General features: G+C 66.2%; 1 protein-coding gene across 1 annotated transcript; it reads left to right on the top strand.

The window, feature by feature from the left end:
- Window positions 1-349: 349 nt before the first annotated feature.
- Window positions 350-11,230, top strand: RHPN1 (rhophilin Rho GTPase binding protein 1). Its single transcript, XM_007956136.1, has 15 exons — window positions 350-409; window positions 4,214-4,329; window positions 5,576-5,704; window positions 6,733-6,808; window positions 7,248-7,325; window positions 7,802-7,926; window positions 8,013-8,179; window positions 8,328-8,521; window positions 8,909-9,065; window positions 9,147-9,242; window positions 9,417-9,611; window positions 10,070-10,146; window positions 10,260-10,406; window positions 10,477-10,635; window positions 10,997-11,230. The coding sequence occupies exons 1-15, from the start codon at window positions 350-352 to the stop codon at window positions 11,228-11,230; spliced, it is 2,010 nt and encodes a 669-aa protein (XP_007954327.1).
- Window positions 11,231-14,231: the final 3,001 nt, after the last annotated feature.

Here is a 14,231-nt window from a genome sequence, read left to right as displayed (position 1 = left end):
CCCACCCGCTCCCTGAACTCTGTCCGCCAGCCGGGGCCTAGGCGCATGCGTACTGCGCGCCCCGCCCCCGCGGGGCTCCGGGCCCGCCGTTGCCCGGGTGACCCAACTCTTCGGGAGCCTGGAGCCCGCCTCCCGCGAGCATTGGTTGGCTACGACTGCTGTCCGTCAGGACCTCCGCAGCTGCCGATTGGGCACGGCAAGGTTCGCACGCTTGGCGTTCCTGGCCACATCCCGGGCCCTGGGCTGCTGTGTGGCTAGAACCGTGAGTTCCGCGCAGGCAGTGGAGGGCGGCGGAGGCACTGTCGGCGGCGGCTGTCGGAGCCCGCGATCGGGCGCTGCACGGGGGGCGATGATCCTCGAGGAGAGGCCGGACGGCCCGGGAGACGGCGAGAACAGTGCCCGGCTGCAGGCGGCGGCCAGCAGTGGCAAGGTTGGGACTCAGGGCGGGGGGCGCGAGACACGGGGAGCGAGGGTGCTGGGCGAGGGGAGCGGGACAGCCGTGCAGGACAGGGTCCGGGGACGGTAGCGTTTCGAGGTGGGAGATGGGGGCCGAGGGACTCTCGGGATGTCGTGGTGCAAGGCCAGGGGCGCGGAGGAACAGTGGGGGTCGCGGGATGGAGGGGTGTTGTGGGCTCTGGAGCAGCGGTGTCTGTAGGGGTGCGGTCTGGCGACGGGATCCATTTGAGGTTCTCAAGGCTCCGGGGTATCTCGGGGTGCGGAGCGCAGGTGCAGAGGCGCGCGGCAGGGGGACGTTTAGATGCAGGTGGTGTAAACACAGGTCCTTAGGGGCGCCGGCGGGAGCCCACGACCCGTGGTTCTCTTTTGCTCTCCAGGGCCAGGGAGGAGGGACTGGCCTTGGCCTTTCCAGCCCCACCCAGCCCAGCCACGTTCTGGTCTGGGGGTCCTTGGGAGGTAACCCCACCCCACCAGTCCTCCCTCGTCCCAGAGGCAGGCAGGCAGGCAGGCTCCACCGCCAGGGAAAGTGGAGGAAGCGGAGGCCGGTGGACAGGCCAGAGCCTCGTCGCTTGCTGCCCTGTCTGGGCTCACAGCTCGTCCAGTGGCCTACTAGGACTGGGGGAGTGAGAGCCTGAATGATCAGTCTCTCTGAAGCCACCCAGCCCCCACCCTCCTGCAGGGCGTCCCTGGCCTCCTAGGAGCCCCCTTCTCTGCAGGTGCTGGGCTCCGGGGGTGACAGCCAAAAGCCTGTGTTTGTTTCATACATCCTGACTCCTCCCTTCCTAGGTTCGCCGCCCCCTGCTGTGGGGCAGCTGCTGCCTGGGTCCACATGACTTAGCTGTGACAGTAGGCCACTGCCTCCTGGTGGGGTGTGGGACATCACTGGAGGACCCCGGGCAGCTGACCAGGGCTGGCTCTGGGAGCACTGGGGACGCTCAGGCGTGGGGACCTGTTGCAGGGTGGCCCCTGGCGTCACCAGGGCTGCTCCCTCGCTCCCTGCCAGGCACGCTGTCCCCGCCCCGGGCCCTCTTACGGAGCTGGCTGCAGACCCAGGTGCCCCCGCCATGGCGCTTTGCCTTCTTTCTCTCTGGTGTCAGGCTTCGTGTTATCCCTGCCAGCTGAGTTCGGCTTTTGTGTGCCTGTTGTGCAGGAGGAGGAGAGAGGCAGGCCGTGGGCCAGGGAGGTGACCTGATCCTGCACAGGGACGAGCTGGTGCTCTGGGAGACAGGAGAGGCTGGGCCTGGCCCCCTCCCCCCGGCAGTGTTTGGACAGCTGCAGGCGGGGCTCCGGGGAGCCGCAGGCACCCCTTCAGCTGTGGGCTGGGGCTGGGTGCTCTGTGGCTGCTGCGTGGACCAGCCACCACTCCGGGAGCCCTGGCCTGCATCTGCTCCCACAGGTTGGGGCAGGGGCATGGGGCACAGCATGCCTGTGTTGAGTGATGGGGCTGAGCCCTGCTGGGGGAACAGTGCTGGGGTCGGGCTAAGCGCCAGTCTGGGAGGGGGACCCTGCTGCCGTCCTATAAAGAATGGGCTGAGTAGCTGCCTGAGGTGAGCCTCCTCCAAGCCCTGAACACTGGGCCCGGGGGGACCACAGGGACGAAGTTGTTAGTCGGCCCAGCAGGCCACGAGGCAGGTTTCCTCCTGCCCTGGAGTCATGACCTGGGCACTTCCAGCCGCAGGTGCATACCGACCTCTGCCTCAGGACGGGTGCAGGGCATGCGTCCCTTTCCGCTGGCCGCTGCCAAGGCCCTGCCCCAGTGTAGCTGCCGTGGGGCTGCCCAGAGGCCACACGCCTGCTCTTTCCACAGTGGGCCGGAAACGAGCTACGCAGGCGCAGGGCCCCAGCAAGCCGGCCCGAACCACACCACGTCTGTGTGCCCCGGAGAGTGGGAGAGCCGATGGCTTGGAGTGCCAGGGCCCCGGATGCCTGAAGTCCACTGGGGCTGCTCCCTGACTGCAGTGGGGCCGCCGCAGGAGCTGGAGGAATGGGTCCGGCCTGGCTGAGCTCAGCCACACCCGACCTGAGTGCGAGCTTCTTCCCCCGCCCCACCCTGCCGACACCCCTCTCCAGTAGGGGTCTGTGTGGCTGAGGCAGCTGGCAGAGCACCCACCGCCCCAGGGCCGATCTGCCCCCCTCCTCCGCCTGCTCCAGGGACCATGCCCCCCCCACTCGGGATCCGTAGCAGCTGCTGGCGCTTGGGCTGACTTTGCAAGGAGCAGGGCTGTGACGATTCAGCACCCCCCTCTGACTCCTCAGGCCTCCTGGAGGCCTGGCCGCCTGTGTTCTCAGGGAGGCTGGGGTCCCCGAGGAGAAGGGGAGCAGGCCCTGCTGTTAGGAAGACAGCGGTGTGCAGGGCGGGAGCCGCGTTTGTCTCCTCGTCCCTTGTCCCCACACCCAGACTGCCTCCTCCACACACGGGAGCTGCCCAGTTCCCAGAAGGGCCCAATCGAAGTGCACCTCCTGAGAACCACAGAGGCCCTGCCCTTCCACCCACCCCCACATCTGCAGAGGGGCTCAGGTGGGGGCTCTGGGTGGAGGAGCCCGGTCAGCCAGAGTGAGGTCCCACCCTGATGTCCAGGAGGATGGGGGCCCAACCTGGGTGTCTGCCAAGACAGAGTCCATCCACAGGGAAGGCTGGGGCTGGGTGTCTACGCAGACGGCGCCCATAGGGAAGAGCTGGGCCTTAGTGCCCTGGAGTGAATTTGCGTAGTGGGTCCGAGAACGAATGTCCTGGAGGAGGTCCTGCCCACAGGCCAAGTCTGGGGGCCTGTGCGTGGTCCCTCAATTCCCCCTCCCGTTGGGTGGGCTGGAGCACGTAGGGCTGGAGCCGGACACCGGCCCCACCTGCTCAGCACCCCCTTGTGCATGCATCCAGCCCCTATGACCCCCACCATGAGGGTGCAGGGGAGGAGAGCGTGTGGGGAGGGGAGAGGGTGCAGGGGTGATGAGGGTAGGGTGCAGGGGGAGGAGAGAGGGCTTGTGGGGGCAGAGAGGGACGCAGGGGCCAAGGTGCGGGGGTTGTGGGGTGGAGAAGGGCTGCAGAGGGCAGGGAGGCCAGTGCTGGGGCCTCCAGGCTTCACGGGCCAGCCTGAGCCCTTGTGGGTGGGGCCGGGGTGGGAAAGGACCTGTGGTGGGGGCTGTAGGGTGGGGGCTGTAGGGTGGGGCCAGGGTGGGAAGGGTGGGGCCAGGGTGGGAAGGGTGGGGCCGGGGTGGGAAGGGCCCTGGGGTGGCCCTGGGGCTAAGGTAGGGGCTGAGAACATCAAGCACTCTCCACCCCCAATGTCCCGACCCCAAAGCTCCACAAGGGCACCAGGGCCCTCCCTGAGATGGTCGTGGGGAACCTGCCGGCAAGGAGAGCAGGGTCTCCTGGCGGCCCTCAGGAAAGGCTGCCCGTGGGGCTGGGCTCCTGCTGGCGGCCTGGCCACCTTGACCCCGTCTGGCTCTCTAGGGCTGCCATAGCCGAAATGCTACAAGTGGGGGCTGTAACAAACATAAAGAAGTCTGAATCCAGGGCGCAGCCCTGGGGAAGGCCGGCTGTGGGCTCTGGAGGAAGGTCGGGTCTGAGCTGCTGCCGGGCCGTGGCCGTGGCCCTGGCTTTGTGGCCCGTATCCTTGTGCCCTCTGCTCTGCTCAACCTCTTGCCTCTCACCCCACAGCAGTCTCATCTCATTAGCATGACAAGGACCCCTTCCCAGATGGGGTTCCAGCCCCTGGCATCAAGGTTCGGATTGAGCCCACTTTTTGTGCTGGTCCCTCAGAGCCGTGACCTCCTGGAGCAGTCCCAGCCCAGCCGCCTGCAGAGCCGCAGGGCCCGCGTCCACCAGCTGATTGACAAGGAGCTGCACATTCGGACCGGCGCCGAAAACCTGTACCGGTGGGTCACCTCCGGGCCCCTGTGGGCCAGGCCTGGGCTGGGCGTGGGAGGGTTCCAGGGCTGCTGAAACAAAGCACCGCACCCAAACCCCAAACCCCAAGCCCACTGCCGTTGAGTTGCCTCCGACGCACAGTAAACATAGGGCGGGGTGGAGGGCCCCGGGGGTTTCTGGTTCACCCTGTCCGTGGGGTCCCTGCGGGATCGCTACAAGTCAGAAATGACTGGATGGCAGTGGGTTCGATTAGGTTGTTTGTTTTTTTAATTTTACAGAAGCACACTGCCACATCTTTCTCCAGAGGAGTGGTGGTGGTGGTTGTTGTTGTTTGCCGTCGAGTCACACCCGACTCATAGCACCCCTCCTTGGGTTTCTGAGGCAGTATCACTACGGAAGTAGATTGCCCCATCTTCCTTCCAAGGAGTGGCTGGTGGATTTGAACCGCCAGCCTTCTGGTTAGCAGTCAAGTGTCGTAGCCACTATGCTACCAGGGGTGGTTAGTGGGTTCAAACTGCCAGCCTTTTGATTAACGGCTGCATGCTCTAACCACGGCACCGCCAGGGCTCCTGCACCACACACAGAGCCTTCAAACAGCAGGCACTCATTTGCCAGCAGTTGTGGAGGGCAGAAGCCCAAGTTCAGGGTGCCAGTCAGCCACGTCCCCCCTGGGGTCTCCGGGGAGGCTGCCCTCCGCCCTCTCTCTTCTGGGTTCAGGTATGTGTCTCATCCGAGGCATCACTGGACTTGTGGCCACATCTCTGTGGGGGCCCCACATGTGTACCCCTCTCTGCAATGGAGGCTGAGGCTTGAGGGGGCTGTGGGCCGTGTGGGGGCTCTGCTTGAGTCCCAGGGGTCCCTGTGCTCCAGCGCCACCACCTCTCTGCCCAGCCCGGCCTTTGTGGTCTCCCAGACCTGGGCCCTGAGGCCTCAGACTCCGCCGCCCCTCCAGGGGAGGCTGTCTAGAGTGCCACGGGCAGGCCTGTGTCTGGCGCTGGGAGTGTAGGTGGTGGAAGAGATGCCCCTAGGGCAGAGTGGGACCTGTCTGTGGCAGGGTTGGGCCACAAGGACTGGGAAGGAGGTTGGGGGTCCCCCAAACCAGTCGAGGACCATCTTGTGCCTCTCCTGGGTGCCCTGGGTCCTTGGACCACCCCATCATATTGGGCTGGCGCTGCAGGAGGCTGTGGGGCGCTGCAGGGGGCTGGACACGCGTCTGCCTTCGGGACAGGGCTCTGACCTCACCCGGTCTCTCAGAGCCACCAGCAACAGTCGGGTCCGGGAGACAGTGGCCCTGGAGCTGAGCTACGTCAACGCCAGCCTGCAGCTGCTGAAGGAGGAGCTGGAGGAGCTGGACAGCAGCGTGGGCGCGCCCCGGGGCCAGGGGTGGGTGAGCGTGTGCGCGTGTGAGCGTGGACGCACCCCGGGGCCAGGGGTGGGTGAGCGTGTGCGCGTGTGAGCACCCCGGCGCGAGGAGTGGGTGAGCGTGGACGCGTGTGAGCGTGGACGCACCCCGGCACAGAAGGGAGCACGTGAGCGTGTGCGTGGACACACCCTGGCATGAGGAGTGGGTGAGCGTGTGCGTGGGTGTGGCACGCCCAGCACGAGGGGGTGAGTGTGAGTGTGTGTATGTGCATGCGTGTATCCAAGCACGGGGGTGCATGCCTCATGGGTGTGGGCACACCAGCACAAGGCGTGGGTGAACGTGTGTGTGAGTATGCATGCACCCTGGCACAGAGGGGAGCGTGTGACCGTGTGTGTGGACGCACCCTGGCACGATGGACAGTGTACTGTGTATGTGAACGTGGACACGTCCTGTGCGTGTCTCAGGCTGGATTCTCTAGAGGAACAAAACCAGTTCTGCATACATATAAATATACAGAGGGGTTGAGCTCAAGGAAATAGCTCACACAGCTGTGGGGACCAGCAAGTCCCCATCCCACGGGGCAGGCACTAGACTGGAGGCCTCTTCTGACCCCGTGATTGCAGGGGCTGAGGAACCCACAATTGGCAGGTCAGCTGGCAGGCTATAGTGCACGTGCCCAGAACCAGAGGTCAGAGGATGGACATGGGGTCAAGAGAGGGCTTTGCCAGGCCATGTACACAGGATACAGGCCACACCCCCAAGGATATTCCCCTTTTAGCTGATTGGCTGCTCACATCAGATCACAGAATGGAGAATGATTCCATCGTATCTGCCAAACCACTGAGAAGCTTGGCCTCCCCAAGTTACACATAAACCTTAACCACCAGTGTGTGAGTGTGCGTGTGTGTGTGTGCGTACGTGCGTGCATTCTGAACACATGGAGAGACGGAAAGGGACGCGCATCAGTGCAGCATGAATGGTGGATGGCACCTGGTCCTTGGGGTGGCAGGGGTCCAGCCCTGGAGTTGAGCAGACGCTGTGGTTCCAGGGACAACGTCAGCATCCCCATGATCCCCCTGGGCCTGAAGGAGACCAGGGAGCTCAACTGGGCCACGCCCCTGAAGGTAATTTCTGCTGAGTCCCCTCTGAGGGGCCAGAGGGTCCAGCCCTGCTGGAGGGGGAAGCCAAGGCCCACAGAGAGGAAGCGGCTGGCCTGGTCTCACCCGGGACCGGAGCAGAGCTCGGGCCCAGTGCCAAGCCCCCAGCCTCTACGCTGCAGGCCACGCTGGTCCCCCTGGTGGTCCCCCTGGAGGCAGAGGCGGTCTGCCTGGCAGGGTGCAGTGGGTGGTGCCCTGCTTGGGACAGGTGCTGAGCCTGGTCATCGTGCTGCTAACTGTCTGGGCCCACAGCTGGTGGGGAGGGGCTGGCCTTGTCTGCGAGGAGCCCCAGGGCCGGGAGGGGCCCCAGCTCAGCACCCGGCCCAGGTGCCCTCCAGCCTTCTGCTGGCCCTCGCTGTGGAGACCCGGCAAGGCCACCTGCCACACCCCGTCACTGTGCCCTCAGGAGCTGATAACAGAGCACTTTGGTGAGGATGGTGCCTCCTACGAGGACGAACTCAAGCAGCTGGACGACCTGAGGCAGGTGTGTGGGCCCCTCCCTGCCCCCAATGCCCCCCCCCAGGTCCCTGTCACCCCCACAAGGCCTCCTGCGGCCCACCCAGCTCACAGATGAGGAAACAGGCTCAAGTTAGGGACCAGCCAGGGGCTCAGTGTAGCTGTCCACCGAGCCCCCAAGTGCACACACGCCCTCGGTGCACAGGGTGGCAGGCACGAGGGCTCATGGGGTCTGCACGACCCCAAGGAGAGTTCCTCCCAGGAGCCCTGCTGGCTTCACCTTGCTGCTGGGATGGCAGGTGTGGCCCAGGGGACAGAAAGTGGCCCATGTAGTGCAGCTGAGTCACGTGGCGAGGGGAGGGGAGATGGTCCGTGACGGGGTGTGGTCTCCACTGGGGACTGACCTCAAGGGAACCCAAGCTCTCCACCCGTCCCCATGTGCTGCATGGGCTCCTGAGTCCTGGGGGGCTGGGCAGTGAGGCCCGGTCGGGCTGCTCCCTGCAGGCCATTCGGATGCCCAGCCGCGACCAGGCGGGCCTGGAACTGCTCATGGCCTACCACAACCAGCTCTGCTTCCTGGATGCCCGCTTCTCCGCGCCCGCCAGGAGCCTGGGCGTGCTCTTCCACTGGTAGGGGGCTAGGCGCCGGGCCCCCAAGCGGTTCCCTCCCCCCCCCACCTCCCAGCACCGCAGGACTGGCTGACCCCGCCCTGCAGGTACGACTCCCTCACAGGGGTCCCGGCCCAGCAGCGGACCCTGGCCTTCGAGAAAGGCAGCGTACTTTTCAACATGGGTGCCCTCTACACCCAGATCGGGGCCCGCCAGGACCGTTCGTGCGCCGAGGGCACCGGCCACGCCATCAAGGCCTTCCAGCAGGCCGCAGGTGAGGTCCAGGTGGGGACCCCCAGGGCGGGACACAGGTGAGGGTCAGGAGGACTCCCATACCCCAAGGGGTGGACAGGGGGACCCCCAGCGTCGGGGTGGGAAGGAGGGGGCGGGGCACGGCCTGGGGTGAGTCCTCCCCTCTGCAGGGGCCTTCGGCTTCCTCAGGGAGAACTTCTCCCGCGCACCGAGCCCCGACATGAGCCCCGCCACGCTCCATGTGTTTGAGCGGCTCATGACCGCACAGGCTCAGGAGTGTGTCTTCGAGGGCCTCTCCCTGGCCGCTCCCGGCGCTCCCCACGACAGCCCGACCCAGCTGCACCTGGCCCAGGAGGCCGCCCAGGTGAGCACAGGCAGTCCCCAGTGCCCTGCCGGAGCCCCCCCCAGGCTCCTGGCCCCCAGGGGCAGCAGGGGCTGGGCGTGGTTGGTGCCGCAGGGAGGCCTGGGCCGGGCAGGGTGAGGTGGCCACGTGCCTGTGCGTGTTGGATTCCCAGAGTGGCTGTCCTGCAGCCCCTCTGAGGTACTAGCCCCAAAACCACATGTCCCACGGCCACACTTATGCATAGCCTTCCTACTGCCATCAGTCTAGTGACCTCTACCCGTCTGCTGGGGCAGGGCAGCATCAGCCAGAGCAGGGACTAGGGACCCCAAAGCCCCCTCAGCACAGGAGAGGGTGGATGGAGGTCAAGCCCTGCCTGGGCCCCTGGCATCTCCCTGTGTCTGCCGGCAGGTGGCAGCCGAGTATGACCTTGTGCACCGGGCCCTGGAGCAGCCGCCTGCCTGTGACTGCGTGCCGCACTCCTGGGCCACCCTGGTGCAGGCCAAGGCTGAGTACTTCCGTGCCCTGGCCCACTTCCACACAGCTGTGGCCCTCTGCGACAGCCCAAGTGAGTTGTCGGCCCTGGGGGCCTGTGCAGGTGGCAGGTGGCAGGTGCTCAGAGCCAGCCTCACCCCCTCTCTGCCCCCAGCACCCACTGAGGGAACGCTCCCCGGGTACGAGCAGGTCTGTGGGCTGTCCTGGGCCTCTGAGCTGCCACAGGACCCAGAGGGCAGGAGGAAGCGTGGTGAGCCCTGTGGGGAAGGGAGGAGACCCCCAACACCCCCCATGACCTGGTGAGGGGACCCGAGGGGTTTGTCACACCTGGGAGGCAGGGTTCCGGGACCCTCCGTTCCCTCCAGCCGGCCTGTCCCGAGGTGGGGCCGTCCCCACACTGTGTGACGGCCTCTGCCCACTGTAGGCAAGGCCCACCTGAGACGCGCCATCCTGGGGCAGGAGGAGGCACTGAGGCTGCACGCCGGGTGCCGAGTGCCCCGACAAGTGGACCTGCTACAGGCTGTGGTGGGCCAGGCGCTGCGGCGCTCGCTGGCCAAGTACTCAGAGCTGGACCGCGAGGACGACTTCTTCGAGGCTGCCGAGGCCCCCGACATCCTGCGTGAGCATCGGGCCCTGGAGGAGGGTGGGCGCGGGATGCCCTGTGGCTGCTGTCGGAAGCACGGCCCCGTGCTCCCGGGAAGCGTGTTCCAAGCCTCCCAGAGATGCTGCCCACAGTTAACTTGATCTCTGGGCGCCCGAGAGGCCCGGCACCAGTGGCGGGTCCCGGAAGCTTGGGAAAGGCAGGGCCATCACACTGGCCAAAGGGGTGACACCAGCCCCTGCCCCCAGCAAAGCCTGCAGCAGCTGCGTTCCAGGGTCCCCCACTGCCAGCCGGGCTCCGGGGTGCTCCCCAGTGAAACCACCTGGAGCCAGCCAGCTGGGCAGATGGCCCACCTTAGCCCAAGGCCCACAGCACCTCTGGCTCCAGGGCCCGTGAAAGGGCTGCTCTGGCTGCACCGATGTCCTGGCTGGGGACCAAGGTCCTCAGAGCGTCCCTCCTGCCCCCCCCCATTTCAGCTAAAACCCATCAGAAGCCAGAGGCCAGGACCCCCAACTTCTCCCAGGTGAAGGCAGTAGACATCTTCCACAGACTGGTGAGCACCTGGCCCGCCTCTCAGCCCCTTCATGCCTGTCCTCGCGTGTGCAGGGCCAGGTGGGGGTGCTAGTCGGTCCGGGAGCTCTGACCTCTGACCCCACCCCACTCCAGGGGCCACTGTCCCTGTTCTCAGCCAAGAACCGGTGGCGGCTGGTGGGGCCGGTGCACGTGGCCCGAGGAGAGGAGGGCTTCGGCTTCACCCTGAGGGGAGACTCGCCGGTGCTCATCGCCGCCGTCATCCCGGGGGGCCGGGCCGCGGTAAGGGGCTGCCCACCCAAGGCCCCTTCCCGGAGGCTGGAGCTGCTCCTGCTCACTTGCGTCCCCGCAGGCGGCCGGCCTCAAGGAGGGTGACTACATCGTGTCGGTGAACGGGCGGCCATGCAAGTGGTGGAAGCACGCGGAGGTGGTGGCGCAGCTGCGGAGCGCAGGCGAGGAGGGCGTGGACTTGGGTGTGGTGACGCTGTCCTCCCTGGAGCAGCCCTGCACGGTGAGGCCCCGCCCCCGCCTGCAGGCCCCGCCCCCTCCAGACACGCCCCCATCTTCCTGACACAACCCCGCACGCAAGTCCCGCCCAGCCGGACACGCCCCTTCCCAGCCAACACGCCCACCGGACACGCCCCCACACGCAGGCCCAGCCCCGCCGCCTCTGCCCAGGTACCTCCCAGGCAGTGCCCTCTGTGCCTGCTGCGGTCTCTGGTGGTCCCCACCTTGCCCTCGAGGACTCCTCGTCCACCAGCAGGCGCTCCTTGGGGGTCCTGGGCACCCTGCCCCAGAGCTCTCACCACCCTTCCATGCCACGTCTCCTAGCACCTGTCCTTCGGTGGCTCTGTGTGTCTGTCCAGGTGCAGGGGGACCGCCGGCCAGCCCTGCTGAGCCCAGGGGGCCTCCTGAGGAGCCAGAAGGAATATGGTCGCGAGTTGCCAGCACCCAACCGGGCCAGCCCCAGGCCCCTCCTGGGCTGGAGCCGCAAAGCCAAGGGGGGCAGGGCCGAAGGCCGTCCCCAGCCCCCCTCAGAGACCACTACGCTGGCCCCTGATGCTGGTGGACCACCCTCACCCTCTGAGTGCCCGGGCTGGCCGTGAGGGGCTGGTCCCTCCCTGGGGCCGATGCCGGCCTCACCCAGCCCCCAGGCCTTCAGGGAGGATTTCTGCCTCATTAAAGACTGTCTTCAGAAGCAAGTGTGTCCGATCAGTCTTGGGGACGGGCACCACACCCACACACTGAAGCAGTGTGCCCCACTGCCTGGACATCCTAGAGGCGGTCCAGAAGAGGCAGCCGGCTGGGTGCGGGTGGAGGGCCTCCTGGGAGGCTGGGCGGGACGCGAAGCAGTGGGCCCCTGCAGCGTGGACCCGTGGTCCTGTGGACTCCCTCAGCCGGGCTGACCGCACCGCCCCTTCACCTGTCTGCAGCCTCCCTCAGTGCCTGGCTGCGCTGTTCGACCCCGGGCCCTGAGCTCAACCCTGCTGAGAGCCAAGCTCTGGGCTGCCCCACTGAGGCTTCCCAGGCCCTCTCTCCACTGCCAACCCCGCCTGCCCCCCGGGGCCGGATAGGCCACCCTATAGCCACCCTTCCTGCCCTGCCAGCCCCTCCCTGCCTCTCACCCTGCTCTCTGCCCCCCCACAGCCCATGCACACCTGATGTGGGAGCTGGGAGGTGTGAGAGGCTAGCTCTGGCTGCTGTTTGGAGGCTAGCTGGGCCCCCAGCCTGCCCCTGGCCCATGGGACTGGCTCCTCAAGCCATGAAGCCCTTAGGGTCCTCAAGTGGAAAACGGGGACAGTGGACAGGCCACCGGGAGGCCACAAGTGAGAAAGGCCTGTGGGTGGTGGGCAGGGCTGGGCTGACCTGGGGAAGCCATGTTGGAAGGGGGAACTCTGGCCAGCAGGCCTCAGCGGAGGAATCCCTAAAAGACCAGGTGGGCAAGAAAAAAGTTGGAGTGAGATGCCTGTCCCCTGTGGCCACCAGGGGGCAGCCGCTGCCTGCTCAAGTGGATGTAGGAGCAGCTCTCAGGGTCCGCTGGGTTTGGGGAAGGGGAGGGGAGAGGTGGGCAAGAGCAGAAGCCCCATGGGTCAGAGACCTGCCTCTCGCTCCAGGCAACCCCGTCCCACCCTGTCCAGCGACCAGACCCCTCCCTCTCGCTTCAGCCCAAATGCTCTAGTTTGGAGGGAGGAGTGAGTGCATGAGTGTGTCCGCGTCTGCGTGTGTGTATGTGAGTGTGGTGTGAACGTGGAGGTGACTGCATGGGTGTGCCCATGTGTGAACTTGTGTGAATGTATGTGCCCGTGTGTGCGTTGGGGCAGGTCCGCATGAGTGTTGCCCGTGTGTGGCTGCATGTGTGTTCATGTGCACACGTGTGTGTGCTGGGGCATGTCTTTGTGACTGCTTTGTGTGTGCACATGTGTGTGTTGGGCAGGTCTGCATGAGTGTGCCTTGTGTGTGTATGTGTTGGGGCATATCTGTGAGTGTGCCCCGTGTGTGTGCGCGTGTACATGCGCTCACTGTCCTGACCTGGCACTGCTGGCTGTGCGTCTTCAGAGGCAGCAGGAAGCAGGGATCTGGGGGAGGCAGGTGCACCCCTCCCTGCCCAGAAAATCCCCATCTCAGCAGAACTGGCCAAGGTCACCCAGGTCTCCCTGGCACTTATTAATTTGATTAATAAAACTGTGCGTCAGAGAGGCCATTACACGCTAATCGGGGATGACAGGGCCTGTCCAGGAAATGCAGGACTCCAGCGGGGGTGTGGGAGCTGCCCTCTGCTGGCCACCTGCCACTGGGCCACCTCCCCCCACAAGAGACAGACTGGAAGGGCCCACCAGGCTCCCTGAGGCACAGGATGGAAGCTCTGTCCAGCTCCCTGGCACCTCTCAAGTCCCTGCCAGGAGGCTGAATCCTCAGTGCTGGTGTTGCCACTGCTGGGGAGCAGTCAGGGCAGGAGCCCAGCCCCATGACCTGGGGGCTAGGAGTTGGGTCAGAGGGCAGAACCTGAGGTGCCAACACCAGTGGGCGAGCCTTGTGGGGCCCAGGTGGGACCCAGCAGGAGGCCTGGACTGGGCTGCGCTCTGGAGGCACGGCTGTCCAACCTGGGCTGCCTCAGAGTTGACCTTGGGGACCCCATGGCAGCTGGGGGCCCGAGGCCTTTCCCGTGTGGCCAATGCTGCCTGAGCAGCTGTGTGCCTGGGGCGTCCACGTGGGAGCACGTGTGTGCACGTGTGTGAGAGTGGGCCTCTCCGTGTCCCCCACCGTCTCCTCCTGCCGGCTCTCAGCTCCAAGCCTTGGCTGGCCCTCTCCCCTCCCCACTTCCGTGCGGGACCATGGTGACCTTGCAGACCCAGTTAGTGTGTACCACCCCCCAACCCAGCCTTTCCTGGCCACCGCTCCTGTCACTGCCTTCTGCCCTCCTTCCAGGTGGCCGTGGGCACCACCGCTCAGCGGCCATGGGAAAGGCCACACCGTATCACTCACGGCCATGGGTGCTTCTAGATTTCTGTGATGTACTCAACTGCCTGCCAGGGAGGAACGCGCCCCGCTCGGTCCCAGTCCCGGTCCGGTGCCAACGCGGCGGCCCGGGGAGCGCGCGCGTCCCTGCGGACGCAGCATGCCCTGTGGGTGCGCGGCCCGGGCGCCAGTAGGGCTGCCACTGCACTGAGCGCGCGCCCGGGAGGCGCCGGCCCACGCGGGAGCTCTCCTGCTCCAGAGCGGCCGCCGGGGCGGGAGGTCGGCGGAACGCGCTGCGCTCCTTTCTGCTTCGCCAACAGAAATTGCCGAGAGGGGAAAAGGCAAACCTGTTCTGCTGGGTCAGCAGCAAGCCGGCGGGCTGGAAACGGAGAAGGAGCGCCGGGAGTGGGCGCCGGCCGCCCCGCCCCGTCCCCCAAGCGCCCCTCGGTCCCCGCCCTTCCCGCCTCCCTCTCGGGCCACAGCTTCAGGCCCCGAGCTTGCAGACCCTTCCCAGTTTGACGGGGCCCCCCCCAGACGCTCAGCCATCCCCCATCCTGAGCCTAACCTTGATTCCACCAGAGGTGAGGGCCGCTGAGGAGTCACCAAAACAGGGCAGGATCAAAGCTGCACCCCAGCTGCAGCCCTGGGTAT

Source organism: Orycteropus afer, unplaced genomic scaffold (genome assembly GCF_000298275.1).
Source record: "Orycteropus afer afer isolate SDZICR_OR568_19922 unplaced genomic scaffold, OryAfe1.0 scaffold00574, whole genome shotgun sequence".
Taxonomy (NCBI): Eukaryota; Metazoa; Chordata; class Mammalia; order Tubulidentata; family Orycteropodidae; genus Orycteropus; species Orycteropus afer.
Note: the sequence above shows the minus strand (reverse complement) of the source record. Positions and strands in the feature narration are given on the sequence as shown.

Coding starts and splice junctions, on each gene's coding strand:
- RHPN1 (XM_007956136.1), top strand. CDS start 350: ATGATCCTCGAGGAGAGGCCGGACGGCCCGGGAGACGGCGAGAACAGT. Junction 10,147..10,259: donor TAGACATCTTCCACAGACTG/GTGAGCACCTGG, acceptor ACCCCACTCCAG/GGGCCACTGTCCCTGTTCTC. Junction 10,407..10,476: donor TCCCGGGGGGCCGGGCCGCG/GTAAGGGGCTGC, acceptor GCGTCCCCGCAG/GCGGCCGGCCTCAAGGAGGG.